This window comes from Colossoma macropomum, unplaced genomic scaffold, assembly GCF_904425465.1.
Source record: "Colossoma macropomum unplaced genomic scaffold, Colossoma_macropomum, whole genome shotgun sequence".
In the NCBI taxonomy this organism is placed as follows: Eukaryota; Metazoa; Chordata; class Actinopteri; order Characiformes; family Serrasalmidae; genus Colossoma; species Colossoma macropomum.
This window is the reverse complement of record NW_023494798.1, coordinates 24,260,175-24,274,756: the sequence shown is the minus strand read 5'-3', so window position 1 is coordinate 24,274,756 and position 14,582 is coordinate 24,260,175. Positions and strand designations below refer to the sequence as shown.

Below are 14,582 nucleotides of genomic sequence, written 5' to 3'. Positions count from 1 at the left end.
AACAAAGTGTTTTGCGTCTGATTTTACATGTGTGTCTATGTGTCTCTGTGTTTATGGACTTCTTAGGAGCTTCTGAGCAGAACGTCTCTTGAGTCCCAGAAACTGGATCTAATGGATGAGGTTTCCTATCTGAAACTGAAGCTGGTGGGCATGGAAGAGAGGCAAAACCACAACGTGGAGAGACAACACAAAGCTGAGGTACTGCACTGCTCCTAACCCTCTAACAAACTGAGGCTTGGACAGCCTCACAGTCTTTATAATGAAGTATGAGAAAGTTGTAAAGTTCATAATAGGGCTGTACTTTGACTAATTTTCACTCATAAAACACTTGATATAACATCAATATAATTGAGCTCTATGTGTTTTGGGGGCTGTTTTAAATGTGTTAAGTTTGGGAAAATATCAGGGTCTCACTTCACTCTAACTCATTTTTGGACGCTGCAACTTAAACTTAAAAGTCTTTTTCCTGACTGGTTCCTCAAGGCAGTGAGTGAAGTGCCCCATAACCACAGGTTCAGGTTCAAATCCACACCTAGAACACTGAAAACTAAGATTATAGGCCATTGCATATAAGTTCTGGTGTCCCTATTCAGACTCTCTTGTTGCATCCTTAAATAAGACATGTCTTTTTTTATTTTTCACCACTGAACCTCTTTAAAAATGTTACATTTAACACCAAAGAAGCGTTCAGTGTTATCTAGATAATCTGAAAAAACATGATACTTCTATGTGAAGCTTTTGTTTTTGCTTAAATAAACCTGAAATCTTCTTCCCCCTGTAAACCCATGTGCCATATTAAGCTCAATTAATCATATCAAAGTTCCTGTTTTGGGTCTTGTTTGCACGACTGTGCGTTAATGGATGGGGTAAAATAATCAATTATTATATATTTCATTATGAGATTATTAACCAATAATATCATGCTTTACCTCTGACTCCCACCACAATTGTGATTTTGCATTGGCTTTAAATCTTGTTCATTTTTTCATTGTGTGTCTGCTCTTTCCAGGGTACACATTAGGCAAATTTCCACATATATGAGCAGTAACTTTTTTGCAACAACAAATTTGTGGTTTTCTTACACTAATTACAGCTTTTTTGTAAAAGGAAAGGGTGTGTTTCAGATGTAATTACTGTGTTGGCCATGACAACTAGTGTTTGCTGATGTAAAACTATACCGTGCCTTAAGGTCTGGGTTTTGTGTGTGTGTTTTTCGAGGTTGTCTCTGTGTTGACAAATTACATCCAGGGTTCGAAACAACTAAGTTTTATTGGGGGAAACCCTACTAATGTTTGGTGGGAGGGGGAAACTCTGTCTTTGGAAATATACCTTAGGATTTTTTAATCAAACTATAAGTATGTAAATCTAGTGCATTTCCTGCTTTCAAAATAATATAGGAGATTTTTTATGCAAAACTAAATTCCCCTTGCTTTTAAGTTTGAATTAATATGAAATCATTCACTGCCCTGTCCAGGCAGTCCACATGTGTAAACTTAACTGCAAAAACAGCTTGTTTTATATTCGTTGTTTCTGTGATGCCACGAGAACAAACTCATTTACATATATCCATCTATTCAGTTTCATTTATCATATATCAGTCTTAAAGGCATGGTAACAAAAACAGCCTGTTTAATTCGAAGGGATAAAATAATTTGGAAAATGGTCATGTAAAAATATATTATGGCTATTTTTGGTGCGTAAAGCCAAACAAATATTCTAAGAGGACCTCGAAGGAAAAAATAAAATACAAGAAAACTGTAGAGGAAGTCAAGAGCTAAAAGCTTGAACGCAACAACTTGTCAAACAACTGCTATTTAGACAAAATACTAAACTTTATTTTTTACATATGATGTGATTCACTAAAGAAGAACATCAAAAATGTTCAGTGGCCATTCAGTTGTATTTATATAGTTATATTCATGTATTTAAACATCTTACACGCAGTGAATGGCTCACATTAGTAGGCTAGTTAGCTCAGTATCACTCATTACTTCCTCTTTGGGTTCTTTTGGCTAGTGTGTTAATTTATCATGGACGTTTTAAATTAGCTTTACTTATTTACTTATTATTAAATAGCTTACTTATAGAAATTTTCAACAAACGTGTTTCATCCAAAGAATATTCATTATGTAGAGTAGACTTGACACTTAAATGACTACTAAAGTTTGAGGATATTAGAAAGCAATCTACCACTTTTTATATTGATTTTGGCTGAACACGTTACCATGGAGACTAGGTTGGTGGACCCACTTTCCATTGACTGAATGGGCTGTAGGCTGGACTCAGGGTGTGTTCATGCACATGCTTTGAAACAGAGTAAAACAACTATATACGTCTTCTCTATAAAAAGAATTGCCTAGATTTCAAAATATGAGCCAGAACGCCATTACATCCTGACTTTTACTCCCAGAACGGCAAATTTCCACCCCTGGTTACACCCACAGTTAAACCAGTCATGAACATTATTACTATTTCAGATGCAGGCCTTCAGTTTAATGTGGTAACGTTTCTGCTGTTATTATCCTTTTCGTAGTCTAGATATCCATGCTGTCTTGAGTGGTTGATAGAGTAGTTGTTGAAGTTGATCTATATTTTAATCTGGATGCAGCACACAAGCTCCACCAATCCTCTGACAACTGCTGGGCTGCATTCAAAACGAAAGAATGGCAGCAATCTGGCTCTGAGCATTCTCCTGGCATGCTGTCCCTCAGTCGGGGGGAGCAGCCCCTGGCCCTGGCCCACTCTGCTGGACTCTATAGATAGCAATCAGCGGCCAGTCATCTCGTCTGCTCTTTTCTGTCTCTCCCAGTATCACATGAAACTTCCTCCCTTTACGTGCCAGTCATTGCTTGACTGATGTTTACGCTAGTGAGAATGTGGCTGATTCCACTGCTAGGTTTGCTTTGCAACAAAACAGACACCCAAAGTTTATTGCACTGTAAGTTTATTAATTTGTTTAGTATTAAAATGTAAATGTTACATTTAGGGCCTGTGACTATCGATTATGTCTACCACTTATTTTGATGAGTAATCATTTCTTTGGGAACATTATGGTCAGTCCGTGCTGCTTCATTTAGCCGAGGCAGGCTTACCACAAACTTCTAGAATCAGTTACAGCTCAGTTGGTGGAAGATTTTTTCTTTGTTTTTCTTTCTTTTTGTAGCTCCCAAACTGGAATATCATTCCAGAGAACATTAGAAATGCAAGCTTGATGGGTAAATTCTGATTAAAAACATATTTCTTTAAACTAGCATACATCTAGAAGTATCCATCTAAAAGAGGAAATCCAACAAGCCTGGTTGAGCATCAGTTGTGCAAACTTATGCACTCCATGCCTAGAAGACTGTCATCCAAAAGAAGAGATATGCAGCAAAATATAAACCCAAATAAAAATCAAATACTAACTTACATAAACAAAAGAGATGCTAATGTTTGTCCTGCTAGTGTTTGAGTACTTCCACTCACTGTACTTAAGTTAGTAAGTTTAAGCCAGTTAGTAAACCTGATCGTTATTGCTGAGTGTTATGAATTTTTTCAATGGATGCAAACAGAGTAAATAATAACATTACCTTGGAAAGTAATAAACAAACAAACATAAATTGTATCCAAAGATGCTATACAACGTCATAATAAAATTATTATAAATATTATATATATATATATATATATATATATATATATATATATATATAATAAAAATGTAAAATATGTGGAAAAACATCATCAATCAGATTTTTTTAAATTGCCATTTAATCACTGTTAAATTTTAATCCATACACTTTTATAAACCAAGCTATCAAGTTTAATCGTGAAATCATATAACCTAGTTATTTTTGTTTCACAGAGGAAATCTTTCCTGTTTCCCTGTTTTAGACAGCTTTATACATGTTTTAATAGAATTAAAGGTCAACTCAACTCACAGTACATATTTGAATTTGGCTTTCCAGACGCTGAAGTCATATGAATGCAAAATTTGAAGCTGGTTCGCATTTAGATCCTAAATGCCCACACCATATATCCTGGAAACGGGATATTGCCATTTGGCTCCTAAACAAAGAACCTTATACTAGAGGCCTTGGCTTGCAAAATTTAGGTCAGGGAGCTGTTTACCCTGGCTGTTCAGGATGATTTCCCAAGGCCCTGCCAATGGCAGTACCTTTGAGTCCTTCCTTAGCCTGTATTCCATGGTGTTTTCTCAGTGTGGTTTCATTCTAGCCTTATAAATGTCCTGTTGAGGGACACACTTGTACAGTCCTGAAATATTCAAGCCAGGAAAAGCTGGCAAGTGGCATAAGTCAAAAAGCAGATCCTCTGACATAAAGGAAATGTGCCTTCCTGAATGTATTTGACCCTACTCATATAGGCATGAACGCACATATATACAATATCATGCATGTCTCCTGAGTGCTACTCCTCTTCCTTGTTGCCTCTTTTTGTGTTTTATCTACATTTCTCATGCTTGCTCTCCTGTCCAATTCTTTCTCCCTGACAGAGCGTAGTGAATCTGATTAGTGAGCTGCAGGAGCAGATGTGTAGGATTCAACAAGAGATCTCTAGTAAGATCCAGGAGAAAAAGGCCGCAGAGAGCCAAGATGTGGACCCTGGGCAGGGTGGGGAAAGTATCCCAGCTGAATCTCCTCTGAATGGGTCAGTGCAGGCTGAGGACAGGCCTGTTGTGGAGCAGAGCAAGCAAGATTTAGGTGCTGAGGAGCTCTGTCGCTGTGGAAGAGAAAGTGTAGGCACTGTATGAATCTAATTGACTTCAGAGTTCTGTCTCTGATGGATTGTTGGACTGCTGTGAAAACTGGCCTTTGCTGTCTTGTCATTTGCTAACCAATATTAATACCTGTTATATATCCATGACTTGTGTCTGTGATAGTAATCACAGTATGCTTGGCAATTCGTGTTTGTGGTTTGTTTTCATTCTCATTTGTTCTTTGGTCTGGGATGTCTAACAGAGTATGTGCATGGGACTGGTTAAATTACAGCTGATTCTTTTTTATTTTTTTATATAATGCTTAAGGGGACACTCCAGCTAAAATGAAAAATTTAAACATTGCTGCATCTGTTGTAAACGTGCTTACTCACCTCCTACAGTGGTGCCACAATAATCTCAAGAGTGAGATTTTACAGTTTAAAAACTAGCTTTATGATTAGCTGATGACTCAAATGAGGTATGTTAAGGGAGGTAGGAAGCTGAACAGTGCTGTATCCTGCTTAGACTGGAGTCTAACACTGCTGCTCGAAACCCTCTGGAATGATTAGAGCATGGATTCAATATAAATACTTTTTTCTGGGCAGTTGTCTGTGATCATCTCCTTATGCTGTGTTTTTCCAAACAGGGTTTGCTCCAGGAACTGAGATTGCTCAAAAATAAAGTTGACGAACTTGAGGATGAGAAGTCCCAGTATGAGAGGAAGCTCAAAGCTACAAAGGTACTGCCACATAAAGCACCTTATTACGAGTGTATAATGACCTGATTCACACACAACACATGGCTGCACCTCCTCATTATTTTACATCTGTATTTTAACTTTCCTTACTGACAGTGCACAGTCTTCTTTTCAGAACTCTCCCACTCTGTACACTACCCTTCAAATGTTTGGAATCACTTGTCATATTATGTTATATATTGCAAACTAGGCACCAAAGGGTATTTTTAGATGCAGTAGTATGTATCTAGTACATTTGGAACAAGAAGTCATCATTAAATAATGTAATTATTGTTGTTCAATACTTTTTTGATATTTGCTTTGATATTTGATCACCACTATTCAAATATGAAGCATTCTGGTTGTTACTTTCATTATAACTTATAGCTTGTTCAGTTATTTTTAGAGCTCCTTCTTAGCTTCCTACTACTTATTTGAAACCTGTGAAGTTGCACAGAACTATCATATTTGCAATATTTAATACTTTTTATTGTTGAAAACATTTATTCCAAACTTTTAAACTGTAGTGTACACTTAACTCTGCATCTCTCTTCATCTCTCTCTCTCTCTCTCTCTCTCTCTCTCTCTCTCTCTCTCTCTCTTCCCTCCCCTCCTCCTCTTTTTGTAGCTGTCTATCTCTTACTCTCTTCACGTATGTTACCAGTCTCTAGTGACTCAATTGTCTAATCTGAGGCTGACGGTGGAGCAGCTGCAGGTGGAGAGGCAGCAGTGGGAGGAGCGCAGCAGAAGCCTGCAGGTGCCCCCACCTCCTCACCTCTGCCACCTCCTCTCTTACCTCTTCTCCTACCTCCTCCACTTCCTCCCCTCCTCCTCTCTTCTACCTTCTCCACTTCCTCCTATCCTCTCCTCCTCTGCCACCTCCTCTACCTCCACTCCTCTCCCACCTCCTCCACTTCTTCCTTTTTTCCTCTCCTCTCCCACCTTCCCTCTTATCTTCTCTCCCACCTACTCCATATCTTTCCTTCTTCTCCCACTTCCTATACTTCTTTTTCTTCTTATTTCCTGTCTCTCCTCTCCCACCTCCTGCCCTCTTCTCCTCCTCTCCTCCCTCTACCCTTTCCTCCTTTTCTCCACTTTTCTCCCGCCTCCTCCACTTCCTCTCCTCCTCCCACCTTCCTCATCTCCTCCATCTCTTCTACCTCCTCTCCCACCTTATCCAACATCTCTCCCTCCTCTTCAGCTTCTCTCCAACCTCCTCTCCCTCCTTCATACCCTTCTCCCCATTTACTCTGTCATATCATTTACCTTCTCCACCTCCTATCTCACTTCCTTCACCTTCTATCCCACCTTCTCCACCCCTCCACCTGTGCTCCTGTGTCATCTAGTATGTCCTCCACTCATTTCCTCGCTCCTCACTTTTTGTCCTCTACAGCTCCTGTGCCATTTCCTTTGTCATCTTCTATCCATAGTCCTCTAATTTACTGCATACTTTGTCCATCTTTGATTAACAGAAACACTGTCATCCTCCCAGATACAGCTGTTATTCTTTGACCTTGACTCACATTAGCTGCCCAGTTCACTGCCCCTGGCCCTGCAGCATGACATCTCCTGCATGTGTTAATTGTCCACATGTCCATGCCACATTACTGTAAGACATAAAGTCATTGCTAAAATGTTCAGATGGTTTGAGAGTTTAACCCTTACATGGCTAGATGTATTATTGATTCACATTGCTTGAATATTCATATGTACTTAAAATTAATTACCTAGTTATGTATTATCTGTTGTTATTTCTACTGTATTGATTGAATGTTCAGAAACCACACTCTCAACGGAATTTCTCAACTGACATAAGTAAGTAAGATGTAAGAAAAATGTCAGAAGAGGTGTTTTAAGTCATATACACTATGGTGGACCTATAAGAGGGTTAAGGGAAACTCTCACTCAGTGTTTATTTAAACCGTACAATCTGTTCTGCATACTTTAGTTGCTATGTTGTGATCTGCTTATGTTGTAAACATACTAAGGTTCTGTGTTCATGTTCTGGATATTGTTTGTTTGAAAAATTGTGCTAAATTATTTGTAACCTTTTCTCTTTGATTCTTTCACATCAAACCATCCTCATTCTTCAGCCTTCTAATTCTATTTGCAAAGAGAGATGAGCATACTTTGCTTATTCACATGAACATACCAGTTAATAAATACCTGCTGTGTTTCACCTCCAGGCAGAGATCTCGAGCCTTCAGCAGCTGCTGCAGTGTAAGAATGCTGAGATTGAGAACCTTCAGGCCCAGCTGCTCTCCAAAGCGCCTGTGTCTGTGGACAGTGCAGAGAGAGGTACCTCATTTCTGCTTTAGCCCCTCAAAGGTGAATTCCGCTGATTTTTTAATCATTTGATGAATTTTACATAATTAAATCATTAAGATGTAAACAAAGTATTTTAGGGTGGTTTGAAGTGAAATGCTCTGTTGTAGAGAAACAATGAATAATTGTCAGTGGTGGTGATAAAAAAACAGACGTCTGTTTAATGCCTCTAAAAGTTCCATCACAGAAAGTTCTTGGATGAAATGGTTATGAATACTCTGCCTGATACCTGACACCATGTTTTATGATGGTTTTGAGATAAGATTTTGTACTAAAGTGGGTTTTTTAATACATTAAGTTGGGGGGTACATGCAAGGTGATGTGAGACAAAATAGCCCCCAAAGAAAACCATTTCAGATTTCCCTTTACTTTGGCACCTTCAACATTACATATAGAAGCTCATGTAGGATCACTAGTGGTTCTAGATGGTAATATTTGCATTGTAGACATTGAGACCCCTGGTTCCTGTCACCACCACTGGAAAATAATCTGAGTTAGTATGTTTCTCTACAATGAACCATTTCACATCAAACCGCTCTGAATAACTAGTTTTGAAAATTTTAAAAAATTGGTGGAATTACCCTTTAATTGAGGTTACTGAAAATGCTGTATGCTGTAAGCTGGTTTCTGTGAGTGCAATAAGAGAAAGCCATGTTCATTATAAAGATAACTAACGCATTCAACATGACATATATTTTTATTTTGTCTCATTTACATAACTTTGTAACTGCACTGGACACCACAAGGCAAAAAGGAAAATCATGGAAAGAGTATTATGCTGGCTACATTTATGATGAGCATGGTTTGCATTTATTGCTCTCACAGAAAGAAGATCATAGTTCATGCATGGGCCTGATCCTGGTATTGAATACATGGCTCTGCAGCCTGTTTATTGTTACTACAGTTAAGTTTGGAATAACATTATTCAGTTGTAACATATACAGAGTAGATTAAAATATTATAAGCTAGACATTAGAAGGTGTTTTAAGATGTTTTGTTCAACATGTTGAACAACAAGAAGTTATTGAATAATGAAAATTTTTAGTAATTTCTTGATGTTATGTGCCTTAAAATTTGATCATTCTCAATGTTATACAGCTTTCTAAGTCACTATTATGTAAAGGTAAATAAATAAAATTAAGTTTTCTTACTCACTTAATGTTTATCATTCTGAGCATGTCTAAAATCTCTCACAGCTTTTTTTTACAGCTTCCTACTAATTAGTAGAAATCTATAAAGCTCTAGAATATTAGCAGTATATTATAATCATTTTATATACCAAAAAAAAACAAATTATATACCAAAAAAAAACAAATTGGTTTTATATTATTGAAAAAAAGTCTTTCTAAATGTTTAAACAGTAATGTCTTATGGAAGATCTTCTAATAGTAGCCCAACACATTTGACTGAAAATCACTCCTTTGTGAGTCCAGTAACAGTGAGAACAGTTTCTGGTTTGTGCAACTGCATATGTGTGGTGTCTTTACAGTAAGTGTTTGTGATGTGTGCTTACAGTTCGTGTTTGTATGGTGTACAGATGTGTATTCTGACTAATTTTGGTACTCAAGCATCTGTAAAAGTTGGAATTTGGTTAAAAAAGGGCTTTGATTGATATCAATATGTTGACAATTACGTTCTCAATGCAGTGTAAAATGACAAGACATACAGCACTGGGTAAAAGTCTGAGACCACCTTTCATTTATTTAATTTCTAGTCAAAAGGACAAAACGACAAGTACAATCTTTTCATTTTCCAGCATCAGGGAAAAATACAGCTTTAATTCTTTTCAGGAGACTTACTTTCAGTTTTCCAGAGAAATCTGCAGGTTCACACCTCCAGTTCAGTCTTAGAAGTTGGTTGTATTTTCTGCTCCTCACGATCCAAGTGATCCCAAGCACATTCAGTGATGTTGAGGTCTGAACTCTGGGGTGGACAGTCCATAGTTCTGAGAGCACCAGCAGCTTATTTGTTTGATTTGCAAGTGTTCTTCAGTTTTGACTATTACATTTTCTCAGTAACATCATCTTAACACCAACACATCCTTCAAAGCCCATAGTGTTGAGTTGTCTTCTCACAGTGGAAGGATGGACAGACACTGAAGGGTGGTCTCTGTATAACCTGTGTAACTAAAACAAAGTTAGTGATGGAGAGCTAAAAAAAAAGTAGCCTACATGATTGATTACTGGTCTGTAATTACTGGCCCTATTTCTCCATTTGCATGGTTCAAAGAATCCATAGTCATTTTGGTAATTGAACACTGTTATCTGGAACAGTTGACTGAGTTGTCAGCACACACCTCTTGTATAGTGTGATGTTTGTGTCCTGTTTGCACACGTTTGTGTGTGGTGACTAACAGCATCTCTGTATCCTCTTCGCCTTGCTCTCACCATTAGAGGAGATATACAGGAGAAGGCTCAACACTAAACGTAAGGATTTTCATGTATTTGCACACTGATACAAAAACACAAGCATAATGTATGAGGTACTTAAACCGATAAGCACTGTCACAGCTACATACAACACCTACTTCCACTGTCGCTGCTCATCTTCTGCACTTTTTCCACATTTGAAAATGTTTCTGTTCTGCTGCTGCTTTTCTACGGATATAGAAGTGAAGGCAGTGCCTAAGCTCCTGCCCTAGGATTTCTCCTATGCTTATGTAATAGCACAACAAAAGACACGTCACTGTCAATTCTTAGACCAAGAAAATTACTTTGTCATGCTTCTTCCTTATATTGCACTGAAGAGAGCTTCCAGTCTGTTATGATCATGTAGAATATAGTATAATACTCTGGCTTAAGTTTGTCCTTCACTGAAATCAGATGGATTAAACTGGCTTATCCTCCCTCAGCAAAGCTGCATTCTAGTACAGTAACTCAATCAATACCAGTGTGTCACAACACAACTTTCTGATCTTCTTGTGCATGCAAACAGAGTTTGATCTGTCTGGAGGCATAAGTGCAGTGTGCTTGTAATGAAAGCCATGGTGACTATGGTAAAATCACACAGTACTGTAGCTTTGCAATGTGGCACTCTTTTTGCTGTAATAGATTTTCTACAAAGATGTTCATTTGATCTCTTTCTCAACAGATCAGGAGTTACAAAAGCTAAAAACAGGGATGGAATTATTAATCGCAGCCAATGATGAAAAGGTAAAGAGAATTCTTGGTCTCAGTGTTCAGAAATAAGGAGTGAATGTAGTGCACATACAATGCGGCATAGTTGGGCAGAAGGGAAAACGTTGTGACCGGAAACACTTTTAAAGCACTCCACTAACCAACAATTCTGATCACCAATAATACTGGCCAATATAATTACATATGGTGAAAAATAGAGATGGTACCCTTCCAGTATCGGTATCAAATCTGAACTTCTATGATGTGAATAGCACACAAAGTATGTTTTGTAAGGAAAAAGAATGTTTGATGACACCCCTAAAAAAAGTGGTCCTTTAAAGGTTCTTTAGTGAAGGAAGTAGTTATGTAGAACCACGACAACTCATAGAATCATTTGAATGCATAAACAGTTTTTTGCATGATTTAAATGAGGGAAAACCTGCCATATACGGCTCTTTAAAGAAACTTTTTAAAAGTAGTTTGACTATTGTTACAAGTTTTAGAACTTTTTTATTATTATATATGCTAGTTTCAGCATATCTTACTGTTAGATGCTCATTATATGTGAAGTGCTTCATTTTAAAGCTTAGTGTTTTTCCAAGTCAAAAATTGTCCTAAATGGTGATTTGCCAACAGTTAATTGTCAGATATGATTGCCATTTCCTAAACTCCAATAGACAGCAGAATTGCTTAAGTCTTAAATAATATAAATATTGTAGCGCATGGAGTGAAGCTTCACAGAACTCTTAGTGTTTTTGATTATTTCTGTAATTATTCTTTTTATTTTTCAGTAGTTCTTTTCATATATAGCTTTTCTTTGTTAGAGCATATTGTTCAGTCATACATTATCATAACTTAGAACTTAGAATTTCACTTGCGTTTATACCTGTATTGCTGTAATAAAGATGAGCAATTGGCAGTTCATTGTAGTATAAAACAAGTTGTTCAGTATGCCGATAAATATATACCAATAAATCTTAGACATTAATATAGGCTTATTGTATTGCCAGTATTATTGTATGTTGATCGGGCCCCAAGAGACAGTGGCATTGATTGATCATAAAGTAGGCGAGTGAATATATATTGTTTGAACATATATTTGTCTGAAGAAAACCTTGTATCTCCATTTGGGCATTTTTATTGTTTATGACACATGCCCTTGTCATGCAAAATATTAAAATTTCAAGATGAATGGACCAATAGAAATGCTCTAAAATAGCTTGGGAAAAGATCTTGTTCCAGTAACCTCCATTCAAATTAAAACATGTTTCTCCTTCTCCTGTAAAGTTACTGTTTTAGGTGTGTGAGGTTTTGTTGAGACAACAACAGTATGTAGTTATGTGCTTATAGCTATTAGAAAGTCTCATATCAGTTTGCAGAACTCCAGCCAAAGTCGTTTCCCTCAGCCCAGTCTTCTAGGTGCAAGCCTCTGCCAAACCCCATCATGGATTCGCAGTAGGAGAGACGTGGCAGGGTTTGCCCTGAGGCACCACTTCAAAATACACCCACTTCTCTGAACTCACTGCCAAATCTCTGCCTTTCCAATTTAGCCAATGTACCATCCAGCTTTGCTGCCATGTATGTTATATATGATTGGGGCAAAGAAGCTTGCTTTGAAAATGTATGCCTCCACAGATTACTGATTAGCTGATTAAAACAGTAAATATGAATCTGAAAAATTACTCATAATATATTGTAATATATACACATACATGGGGAAATATTGCTCTAAAGTTCCTTTTTTATTTGACCTTATTTTCCTTATTTTCTGTTCTCTGCATGTATCTGCTTTACATAATACTTGTATTTTTATGTGGATTTTTTTGCATTGTAATCCATATCATCTCCAAAATAGTAACTTTACAGTAGAAGGAAAAAAATTCTTACCTTGTAATGTAAGTTAATTTAACCAGGTTTTTTTTTTTTTAAGTAATTTGGGACCAGTTCTGTCAGTTTGTTCTTCATAAAGTTTTAACACAACTGAAAGAGTTTTGCATGACAGTGACGATTTACTAAATACATGAGTCATAGTATCGATTGTATTTCTTTTTTCAGGATCGGCGTATAGAAGAACTCTCTCTCCTCCTGAGCCACTGCAGGCAGTTTAGAGATGGCATGACCTTGGTTCAGCGTAAGTCTACTGAACTGTCTTTCCTTTTTACCTTGTACTCAACAATTTCAAGTTATGTAAGTGAAAAGAATGTAAGAAAAAGTCAAATAAAAGCTTCTAGGGTGCATATGTTCTAGCACAGGGTGTTACATAAGCCTGGTCTGAATTCCAACTGTCTTGTGTTTGTAAAGATGCCCAATTTAATTTTTATTGTAATTATTGATCTGTTTTCACTCCTAAGCCTCAGCAACAGCATCTCAACAAGGCAGCAGTGAGGAAGAGGAGCCGAGCGGAGGAGTGAGGACGAAGGCTCTGACTGTTAAGCCTCACTCTGAGGTATAAATGGGAACTGTGTGGATATGGCTATATGATCCTTTTGCTGTTATTACAAACAAGTCTACTACTGCTGCTTTGTACTCTAACGTTTAGTTGTCTTCATTTAAGCTGACATCCAGTGCTTCCTCTCCACTTCTTGTGTCCACACTGTCCAGTCAGAAGGAGACAGAATCCAGGTACAGCCATCTCATTTAATTCTCAGGAGGATTGCAGACCTAAACTGTTCATGCATATAGGGTGCACAAAAAAGTGAATAAACCACAGTTCATAGATCTTATGTTTGTGCTGAGCTTTTACATTCTAAAAATGCCATCATATGTGAAAGAAACAATCACTAAATGGTATCCTAGTTTATTTGTGCAAATAACACATTGTATTGTTGTCTCAGGCCACATACAAAACCTCTCTCCTGCAGCATGGAAGACTTGAAAGGTGGAGCAACACAAAAGGTCAGCTGTCTTTTTCGCTGTGGAGACTGTATAGATTGTAACTGTGGTTCTGTTCTTGTTTCTTTGTTCTCTGATCTCATCGCTGATTTGTCTTTTCCAATCTGTAGACTCCTGTGGAAGTTGTTTCTTCAGAGGAGGTATAGATTCTTGTGATTAACCCCTTCATTGCTTTTTAAAATGAGACTGCTATGATCTGCTGACACATACCTCAGTGAAGCTTTTAATACTCATTTCATGTGCTGCCAAGAGTGGGTCTACACAAGATACAGTGCCTTGCAAAAGAAATTGAAAAGTTATCAGATATATCTGAGTACAAATGTCATGTTTTGGACTGACCCTCAAGATTTATTCATTTAAGGTGATATCAGTTTTATGTAAGAAAATATTCTGGCACAAAAATTACTAACTGAAAAATGCTATCTTATATAAGTATTCAACCCTTGTGTGGTGGAAGCCCAAAGTTTACGCAGTTGAAAGATTACAACTGGCCTATACTTTATTCAGAATCACCTTTTCTCAATAAAAGACTGCCATGATTTAAGTACCATAGGTCAGACTGTGAATCTGAAGGAAAGCTGTGAAAATGAAGACCAAAGAGCATTTTAAGGAAGTTAGAGAGAAAGTTAGTGGTATGCAGAAGATGCGAAAAAGCTACAAAATAACATTCAAGTATTTGGATATCCCAGTGAGTGCTGTTGGATCAATGAGGAAAAGGAAGCTGCATCATACTACCCAGCACTGCCTAAACAAGGCCATCCCTCAAAACTCAGCATCAGAGCAATAGGGAGACTTGTGAGGGAAGCCACAGAAAGGC

General features: G+C 37.4%; 1 protein-coding gene across 9 annotated transcripts in view; it reads left to right on the top strand.

Annotated features, from left to right (window-relative positions):
* Positions 1-14,582, top strand: part of ppfibp2a (PPFIA binding protein 2a) — a 51,228-nt gene that overhangs the window by 25,877 nt on the left and 10,769 nt on the right. For 4 of the 9 annotated variants that reach the window (XM_036584871.1, XM_036584870.1, XM_036584873.1 and 1 more), the window contains 11 exons: positions 67-198; positions 4,493-4,735; positions 5,343-5,435; positions 7,619-7,730; positions 10,151-10,183; positions 10,848-10,909; positions 12,929-13,004; positions 13,225-13,319; positions 13,428-13,495; positions 13,708-13,768; positions 13,876-13,905. In XM_036584871.1, coding sequence (XP_036440764.1) covers positions 67-198; positions 4,493-4,735; positions 5,343-5,435; positions 7,619-7,730; positions 10,151-10,183; positions 10,848-10,909; positions 12,929-13,004; positions 13,225-13,319; positions 13,428-13,495; positions 13,708-13,768; positions 13,876-13,905 — 1,005 coding nt within the window. The remainder of the gene's footprint in view (positions 1-66; positions 199-4,492; positions 4,736-5,342; positions 5,436-7,618; positions 7,731-10,150; positions 10,184-10,847; positions 10,910-12,928; positions 13,005-13,224; positions 13,320-13,427; positions 13,496-13,707; positions 13,769-13,875; positions 13,906-14,582) is intronic. The other 5 variants (XM_036584872.1, XM_036584878.1, XM_036584876.1 and 2 more) reach the window with 3 other exon arrangements.